Source organism: Colobus angolensis, unplaced genomic scaffold (assembly GCF_000951035.1).
Source record: "Colobus angolensis palliatus isolate OR3802 unplaced genomic scaffold, Cang.pa_1.0 Scaffold240, whole genome shotgun sequence".
Lineage (NCBI taxonomy): Eukaryota > Metazoa > Chordata > Mammalia > Primates > Cercopithecidae > Colobus > Colobus angolensis.
In genome coordinates this window covers 2116951-2127121 of record NW_012115600.1, presented here as the reverse complement: position 1 = coordinate 2127121, position 10171 = coordinate 2116951, and the positions used below count along the sequence as shown (strand labels likewise).

The 10171-nt window shown below is 43.5% G+C and overlaps 1 protein-coding gene across 1 annotated transcript in view; it reads left to right on the top strand.

The window, feature by feature from the left end:
- The first annotated feature begins 1058 nt into the window (after positions 1-1058).
- IFNLR1 (interferon, lambda receptor 1) overlaps positions 1059-10171 on the top strand; it is a 24145-nt gene continuing 15032 nt past the window's right edge. Inside the window, exon 1 of the mRNA XM_011945612.1 lies at positions 1059-1204. Coding sequence (XP_011801002.1) covers positions 1059-1204 — 146 coding nt within the window. The remainder of the gene's footprint in view (positions 1205-10171) is intronic.

Genomic DNA, 10171 nt, shown 5'->3' with positions numbered 1-10171 from the left:
GCTGGGATTACAGGCGTGAGCCACTGCGCCAGGCCCATGAAATACTTCTTACCTGGCGGGCAGCCTAATGGCCTAGCTGTCTAACCCATGGCTGGGGGTCCTTCACACTTGTTTATACTGGCAGACGTCCCTGTGACTCTTGTCTGATCCATGTCCAAGTTTATGCCTGTCTGACCATTGTTCTGGCACTGGGAGCCAGCCTGTGTTCCCGGCAACCCAGGGAAAACCAGGCCTGGGCTGGGCCCGGGTTCCTGAGACGGAAGGTGCAAATTCAGTACATCACCTCAATGGGAAACAAGTTCAAAGGCTTATTACTTACAGATCCTGAGCAGGGAGGGTGCAATGAGTAGGGAGGGTCATCCTCCATCCTGGTCTACATGAAGCAGGAATGAAGAGTCAGGCAAAAAGAAAGTGAGAGCTTGTGGCAATGGGAAGTATATTATATAAGGGACTAGAGTGTGGGTCAGGTTAAGTTTGAGGGCAAATATTTGAATGGTCCCTTTAAAGGAATGGGTGGGAAATGGGGAACCCAGTTTGCCAGGAGGGAGAGATGCCTCTAAGTTCTTATCTCTGGCCACTGGCTTGGGCCATCTGAGCGTGGCATCTACTTCTAATGCCTAGGCAGCAACCTTTGCTGTGTCATCTGCCTTACACAAGGTTGGAAGCAGGGAGACCGGTCAGGAAGCCTTTGGTGCAACCCATGTTATTTACTCAGCAGATGTTTATTGTGTACCTACTATGTGCTGGGGCCATGGCAGGCAGGCTCTGGGATGTGGCTGAGAACAGGACAGAGCCCCTGGTCCTTGATAGCCTCAAGGCTGCTCCCTCCTGGAGGCCATTAGGTTCCTGTTCCGTGGTATTCTGCTGGAACCGTCAGGTCCCAGAGTGTACAGGAGCCTCCCCTCCTGGTGCAGGGTCTTCTCTCATGGCCCAAGGGCTGCAGTACAGCCAGTCGGTGGCTCCTGGTTCCTCAAACTCAGTGAGCATCTGCCTGCCCTTCGTGCTGCCCCTCAGCTTGGGATGGCCTGCGTCAAGACCAGCCAGGAGCTACAGGCTTCATGACCCCTTTCTTTCCGCCAGGGAGGCCCCGTCTGGCCCCTCCTCAGAATGTGACACTGCTCTCCCAGAACTTCAGTGTGTACCTGATGTGGCTCCCAGGCCTTGGCAACCCCCAGGATGTGACCTATTCTGTGGCCTATCAGAGGTAGAGGGGACTCTCTCGGCTGGTGGATGGGAAGACTGAGGGGGCGGGTGGGGGCTGGAGGGGCTTCCCTGGGACAGCTGCACCCAGTGTAGGCAGCATTGGCTAGCTCTCTGGGCCCCACGTGAGATGGCATGTGGTTGGCATTTGGAGAGGGGCTTTTGATAAAGGTCTGGAAGTGGGGAAGATGTTGAATGAAGAGCAGCATACAGGTGACCAGTCTGCCGGGGCGGGAGTAAGTCTTGGAGGAAAGTTGGTGTAGGGCGTGGATGGAGCTGTGGGGGCCAGAGGATGAAATTCTCAAGTGGCTGGATGAGGTGCTTGGAGCTGTCCCAGCTGATCAGTGAGGCAACGAGATACACGGCAGAGGAGCTGTTACCTGGGCAATGAGGCATCCCTGAATGATCACACTTTCTCTCTCTCTTTTTTTTTTTTTTTTTTTTTTTTAGCCAGAGTCTTGCTTTGTCACCCAGGCTGGAGTGCAGTGGCTTGATCTCGGCTCACTGCAACCTCCGCCTGCTAGGTTCAAGTGATTCTCCTGCCTCAGCCTCCAGAGTAGCTGGGATTACAGACATGCGACACCACACCTGGCTAATTTTTGTAATTTTAGTAGAGACGGGGTTTCACCATGTTGGCCAGGCTCATCTCGAACTCCTGAACTCAGGTGGTCCACCCGCCTCAGCCTCCCGCAGTGCTGAGATTACAGGCATAAGCCACCACGCCTGGCCGAATGGTCACACTTTTCCCGATGGGATCATTCTCAATTTGGAAGCCCAGGCAAGCACAGCGAATCCAGAGAAACCTGACAATGGAAGCAGATCCACCATCTTCGAACATAGATGGGAATTGTTCGAAGTTCTTTAGCAGGACAGTGAGATGATAGAAGCAGAAGCTAGAGAGGACTCTCCTGGAGTTGGTGAGGAGGGGAAAAAGCAGGGAGGGGAGGAGACCACTGTGTCTTCAGGACCCATCCTGTGCCAGGCCAAAGGCTAAGGGCCTTATGTGAATATTTCACTTCCTTCTCCCAATGTGACCAGGCAGGCTCTGTGTTTTCCTCTTTCTAGAGGTGAGGGGATTGAGCTCAGAGGGTGCTGTGTCTTGTCTGAGGAAGGACGTCATGGAGCCAGAAGGGGAACTCAGGTCTGACTCCAACACTTGTGCCCTTCCTCTCCTATCACATTGTCCCTCCGTGTGTGGAATCCACATGTAAGTGATGCGGGCCTGGCTTGGGCGGGGACAGACTGCAAGAGAGCTTTCAAAAGCTAGAGCACTATCAGGTGGCAGAAAACAGCTAATATTTACTGTGTGGCTGGCACTGTGTCACACACGTAGTGAATTTAATCTCACAACAGCTCTGTGAGGACAAGTTCAGTATGTCGCTTTACAGAGAAGGAGACTGAAGCGCCAAGGGTGTATTTTGCTCAAGGTCACACAGCTGGGTGTAGTATGGCTGGAATAAATTTATTAAGGAGTTGAAAGTCTATCCTCTAGGACCAAGCATGGTGGCTTACACCTGTAATCCCAGCACTTTGGGAGGACAAGGTAGGTGGGCAGATTGCTTGAGTCCAGGAGTTCGAGACCAGCCTGGGTAACGTGGTGAAACCCTGTCTCTACAGAAAAAATATAAAAAATTAGTGAGGTGTAGTGGTGTGTGCCTGTGTTCCCAGCTACTTGGGAGGCCAAGGTGGGGAGGATCACTTGAGCCCAGGAGATGGAGGTTGCAGTGAGCTGAGATCACACCACTGCACTCCAACCTGGGCAACAGAGCACGATCCTAAAAAGAAAGAAAATCTATCCTCTGGACTTCTATGATATTTTTCACCTCTTTCATACTTTTTAAACAACTGTGAGGGTTGTAAAATAGTGATATTCTAATTCTATAATTTTTTCATTTGTTAGTTGGAATTATTTTATAAAGAGATGTATCCTCTCATCTGGTATTTGATATCCAGTCCTACTATTCAAATAGGCAAGAGAAGATAAATGCTTGATTTTTTTCCTTTATCAATTTTCAAGATAATGAATTGGTTCCTTATCATCTCCCAAAGGTGATTGCTAGTTTATTATTATCGTTATGAACTCAAGCATTTAAATATATTTGGTGGTTTCAGTCTATTGCAACGTACTGTGGTCATTGAAGCTTGAAGTGCCCCATCTTTGCGCAGTGGGAGTCTCATCAAGCTTGCTCCTGAGTCCTTTTAACTTGACCCTAGCGGTCAAGTTAAATCTTTCCAGATTTAACAAATATCTTCCCAGGTGTCTGTTATGACAAGATGTTTCAGGTCTCTCTGGTATATATATTTTTATATATATATTATTATATATATATTATTTTATATATAATTTTATATATATAACTATATATATATAACTATTTATAATGGTTATATAGACTGCATGCTAGCTATGCTGATCACCGCTTAGCTATTGCTGTTGGTCTTTTCAGTTAACAGAGTGATGTGTGCATACCACATAGACATACACATATGCATACTTTTTTTTTTTTTTGAGACAGAGCTTTACTCTGTCGCCCAGGCTGGAGTGCAGTGGCATGATCTCGGCTCACCGCAACCTCTGCCTCCTGGGTTCAAGAGATTATCCTGCCTCAGCCTACTAAGTAGTTGGGATTACAGGTGCCCAGCACCACGCCCGGCTAATCTTTATATTTTTAGTAGAGACGGGGTTTAACCATGTTGGCCAGGCTGGTCTCGAACACCTGACCTCAAGTGATCTGCCCTCCTCGGCCTCCCAAAATGCTGGGATTACAGGCATGAGCCATTGCACCCGGCACACATGTACATATTTTTTAAGATAAAATGCCTAGTGAGTTTATACTGGTGCTTCCCATCTAAATTTAGTTCCTAGGATTTTTACCTGACTTTTATGTTACTTCTGTATTTTCTTTCTTTCACATTGAGAATTCTGTTTCTCAAGGACAGGCGAGATGATAGAACTAGAATGACCCATAATTACTCATTTCCTTTGTCCCAAAACATATATACTTGCCTCTTAATAGTTTCTTGCTTTTTTTGTCCAAAGGGTTTGTGAGGGTTAATATCAGGTGTCAACTCAATTGGATTGAAGGGTGCCTAGATGGCTGTTAAAGTTTTGTTTCTGGGTGTGTCTGTGAGGGTGTTGCCAGAGGAGACTGACATTTGAGTCAGTGGACTGGGAATGGAAGACCCACCCTCGCTCAGTGTGGGCACAACCCAACTGGCTGCCAGGCGGGCTGGAAAGCAGGTGGAAGGTGGTGGGATAGCTTCGCTTGCTGGGTCTTCCAGTTTCCTTCCTTCTCCCATGCGGGATGCTTCCTTCTGCTCCTCCTGCCCTTGACCATCACACTCGGGGTTCTTTTGGCCTTTAGACTCTTGGACTTAAGTTAGTGGTTGGCTGGGGGTTCTCGGGCTTTTGGTCACAGACTGAAGGCTGCGCTGTCAACTTTCCTGGTTTTGAGGGTTTCAGATTCGGACTGAGTCACTATGACTTCTTTCTTTCCCACCTTGCTGATGGCCTATCGTGGGACTTCGCCTTGTGATCAGGTGAGCCAGTTCTCCTTAATAAACTCCCTTTCGTATATACATATAACCTATTAGTTCTGTTCTTCTGGAGAACCCTGACTAATAAAGGGTTGTTGCTTCTTCTTTAAAATCTAGTAATTTTATTTGACTGTGTGTTGGTATTGCTCATTCATTCCGAGTTGATATTTTTAGGTACTCAATATTCTCACTTAATACATAGTTCCAAGTCATTTTTATTTTAGGAAAGTTTTCTTAAATTACAGTTTTAGTATTTGTTCTATTCTCTTATTTTCTTCTTTAGGGACTCATATCATTTGTATGTTAAATCTCGTTTTTCTGTGTTCGGTATTTGTCTTTTGGGCACAGTGACTCACACCTCCAAGACTTCGTGAGGCATAGGTAGGAGGATCACTTGAGCCAGGAGTTGGAGACCAGCCTGGGCAACATGGTGAGACCTCATCTCAAATCAAAGAAAAAGGAGAGAATATTTGTCTTTTTCTTTCAAATGCCTTTTATCTGTCTATCTATCTACTATTCTGCTTTCTAAATGAAATAGGTTTCACTCTTGATTTTTTAAAAAAGTGTGTGCTTTCATGTGTGAGATTATTCAACATCTCATTTGTAACCTTCCTCTTGGTTACGTTTATTTTTTCCTGAAACTCTAGTCTGCCTTTAGCTGACATGTTTGTAACTAAGAATACACATTTCTTATTATAGCCTGCCTTGCTGAATTAATTCCAATTTTCTTTTAAAACCAACATTATTGAGTTAAAATGTATATAGAATAAAATGTTCCCATTTTAAAGTATACAATTTGTTGAGTTTTGACAAAAGTATGCACCCACATACCCAACCACCACAATCAAGATGTAAGACATCTCTATCACCCCAGAAAGTTCCCTCATCCACTTTGCATTCAGGCCTCCTCTAGATCTAGGCAACCTGCTTTCTGCTTTCTGCCACTGTGGATTGAACTTTGCATGTTCCAGAATTTCATATATAGGGATGCGTATAGTATGTTCCCTTTTGTGTCTGGCTCCTTTCCCTCAGCATAATGTTTCTGAAATTCACCCATATTGCTACATGTATTCGTAGTTAATTCCTTTTTATTGCTGAGTAGTAATGCCACTGTATGACTACGTATGACGTTTGTTAATCCATTTTCCCATCAGTGGATATTTGGATTGCTTCCAGTTCTGGGCAGGTATTCATTTGCTAGGGCTGCTATATGCTTGCCCTCTAGAATCCCAAAATGTGTGTCCTTCTCATATGCAAAATACATTCACCCCATTCCAACAACCCCAAAACTGTTTTTTATTTTATTTATTTATTTTTTTGAGACAGAGTTTTGCTCTTGTTGCCCAAGCTGGAGTGCAATGGCGTGATCTTGGCTCACTGCAACCTCCACCTCCCTGGTTCAAGAGATTCTCCTGCCTCAGCTTCCTGAGTAGCTGGGATTACAGGCGTGCACCACCACACCTGGCTAATTTTTTATATTTTTAGTAGAAATTGGGTTTCACCATGTTAGCCAGGCTGATCTCGAACTCCTGACCTCAGGTGATCCACCCGCCTTGGCCTCCCAAAGTGCTGGTATTACAGGCGTGAGCCACCGCACCTGGCTAGCCCCAAGACTCTTGACCTATTTCAGCATCTACTCTAAGTCCAAAGTCTCATCTAAATCAGATATGGGTGTGACTGGAGGTGTTACTCATCCTGAGGCCAAATTCCTCTCCACCTATGGACCTGTGAAACCAGACAAGTTATGCGCTTTGAAAGTAAAGTGATGGGACAGGCATGGGGTAGACTTCCCCATTCCAAAAGAGAAAAATAGGAAAGAAGGAAAGAGTGACAGGTCCCAAGCAAGTCTAAAACCTCGCAGGGCAAATTCCATTAGATTTTAAGTTTCAAGAACAGCCCTCTTTGGCTCAGTGCTCTGCCCTCTGAGCCCACTGGGTGGCAGCCCCATCCCCTTTGCCCTGGGTGGTAACCCTACCTGCTGAAACTGCGGAGGGGACAGTGTTGCCTCCAGGTCTTTGGTGGTAGTGACAACCCTGCTGATCTCTGAATCATCTTCCAGGTAATTTTTCCCTATTCTTGAAGGATATTGTGTGTTCACAGCCAAATAGCTCCAGTTCTTGTCCCTTCCTGTAGAATCCCAGAAGTCCGACAGCCTTCCTTCATTCTGTCCCATCTCCGTCCCCTTTAGTCAAAGCTGGCAGTGCCTCTGCTGGTATAATCCCATCAGGATTTCTAATTTCTGCTTAAATGGCTGATTAAGTCTATGAGTTGCACCTCTGATCTCTGTCAAAAGGTTGTTCTAGCCACAACCTTAGTATCCTCCCCAGAACATACTTTCTCATTTTTTTTTTTTCAATGTGGATAGGCTGAAAATTTTCCAAAGCTTCAAGTTCTAGTTCCTTTTTGCTTACCAATTCCTTTCATATATCTCTTCTCTCACATTTTACTATAAGCGGTAAGAATAAACTAGGTTGTACCATCAGCATTTTGTTTAGAAATCTCTTCAGCTAAGCATCCAAGTTTATGTCTTTTAAATTCTCTTTTTGCTGTTTATTTTATATTCTAATTTTTGAGATGGCTAGCCAATGATCTTTTAACTTCTAATTTCTGCAAAACACTAGAAGGTAATTCAAGCAGTTCTTTTCCACTTTATAACAAGGATCACCTTTCCTCCAGTTTCCAATAACACATTCCTCTTTTCCACCTGAGACCTCACCAGAATCACTTTTAATGTCCATATTCCTACCGATAGTCTTTTTAAGGCAATATAGGCTTTCTCTAACATGCACTTCAAACTTCTTCTAGATTCTACCCATTATGCAATTCCAAAGCCACTTCCACATTTTTAGGTATTTGTTACATCAACACCTCATTTCTGGTGCCCAAATCTGCATTGGTTTGCTAGGGTTGCCATAACAAAGTACTGCAGTCTGGGTAAACAACAGATTTTTATATTCTCAAAATTCTGGAGTTTGGAAGTCCAAGGTCAAGGCGTTGCTCGGTTTAGTTTCTCCTGAAGCCTCTCTCCTTGGCTAGCAGATGGCCGCCTTCTTGCTGTGTCCTCACGTGGCTTTTTCTCTGTGTGTGTTCACTCTGGTGTCTCTTCCTCTTCCTATAAGGACACCAGTCCTACTGGATTAGGGACCCAGCCTTACTACTTCATTTAACCATAATTACCTCTTTAAAGATCTTATCTCAAAATACAGTACCATTGGAGATGAGGGCTTCAACATATGAATTTTGGGGGAACTCAATTCGTCCATAATAGGGCTATCATGAATTAAGCTGCTGTGAATATTCATGTACAAGTCTTTGTGTGGATATGTTTTCATTTCTCTTAGATAAAGATCTAGGAGTATCAACCTGGGCAGCAAAGTGAGACCTCATCTTTACAAAAAAATTTCAAAATTAGCCAGGCATGGTGGTGTACACGTGTAGCCCTGGCATCTCAGGAGGCTGAGGTGGGTGGATCCTTTGAGCCCAGGAGTTTTAGGCTGCAGTGAGCTATGACTGTGCCACTGCACCCCAGCCTGGGTGACAGAGTGAGACTCTGTCTCTAAAGAAAGAGAGAGAGAGGAGGAAAGAAGAAAGAGGGAGGGAGGGAGGGAGGGAGAAGGAAAATGGATCTAGGAGTAGGATTTAAGAGATGAGGTAATGAATGTGTACTATTACAGGGACCTGTCGAGCTGTTTCCAAAGTGACTGTACCATCGTTCATTGCCACCAACAATACATGAGAGTTCTAGTTACTCCATGTGCTTGTTAACACTTAGTATTATCAGTCTTTTTCATTTTAACCATTCTAGTGAGTATGTAGTAGTATTTTATTATGGCTTTAATTTATAACTCCCTAATGATGAATGATGTTGAACATCTTTTCATGTGCTTATTGGCCATTTATATATGTTTTGTGAAGTTACTATTCAAATATTTTGTTCACTTTTTATTAGATCACTTGTTTTATTATTATTGAGTTATCTATTAATATAAATCCTTTATTGGTGTATGTATTGTGATTTTTTTTCCCCAGTGACTGGCCTTTTCATTTTCTTTAGGCTTTTTTGGTGGTTTTTTTTTTTCTTTTTGGAAGAGAAAAATATTTTAATTTGATAAAATCCAGTTTATCAGGTGATATAGACAGAATTATACCCTACCCCACAAATTCATATGTTGAAGCCCTAACCTCTAAGTGACTATTTGGAGATGAGTCTTTAAGGAGGTAATTAAAGTAAAATGAGATCATAAGGGTTGGCCCTAATCTAATAGGACTGGTGTCTTTATAAGAAGAGGAAGACACCAGGAATGCACACACAGAAGAACGGCCATGTGAGAACAGAGCAAGGAGATGGCTATGTGAGGACAGAGCCAGAAGACAGCTATCTGCAAGCCAAGGAGAGGGGTCTCAGTAGAAACCATACCTGCTGATGCCTTGATCTTGGACTTCTAGCCTCCAAATTTCTGTTGCTGAAGGCACCCTGCCTCTGGTGTTTTACCATGGCAGCCCTCGCAGGCTAATATATTAGATTTTTTTCCTTCAACAGTTAACGCTTTTGGTGGCCTAAGGAATATTCACCTGACCCAGGGTAAAGAAGATTTTTCTTCTATGCTTTCTTCTGGAAGTTTTATAATTTTAGCTTTTATATATGTTTTTAACTTTCCTTCTTCTTGCCTTCTGTTTCTTTTAAGGCATCATCTATTGTGTTACTTTGTTCTTGTATTCTTTCTGATTTATTCTTCACTTCTGAAATGAGTGTTGCTTTTGTGAAACATATATAATTCTTTTCTGTGTCTGAGTTTTGCTAATTAGGTTTTACGTTGTTCTTTCATGTCCTGTATCACTTTTTACTGTCTTTTAGCCCATTTTGAAGTATGAGGGTTCCAGTTTTGATCTGTTCATGGATATGTTTTTGTGACATGTTTCCTCTGGCTTCTTATCATTTATTGCTTAGCTTATTAATTTCTATTCTTTCTTATTTTCTATTATAAATATTTAAAACTATAGGTTTTCCTCTAAGTATTACTTAGCTGTATTATATGTTTTTATTTGTATTATTTGGTGATCATTCACTTTCAGCTATTTATTAATTTCCATTATAATTCTTTCTTTCTTCTATGAGTTTTTTTAAAAATATTTTTAAGGCCAGATGTGGTGACTCACATCTGTGATGCCAGCACTTAGGGAGGGTAAGGTGGGAGGATTGCTTGAGGTCAGAAGTTTGAGACCAACCTAGGCAACAAAGTGAGACCCCATCTCTGCAGAACATTTTTAAATATTAGCTGGGCCAGGCGTGGTGGCTCATCCCAGCACCGGTAATACCAGCACTTTGGGATGCCGAGGCAGATGGATCACCTGAGGTCAGGAGTTCAAGACCTGCCTAGGCAACATGGTAAAACCCCATCTCTACTAAAATACAAAAACTGGCCAGGTGCGATGG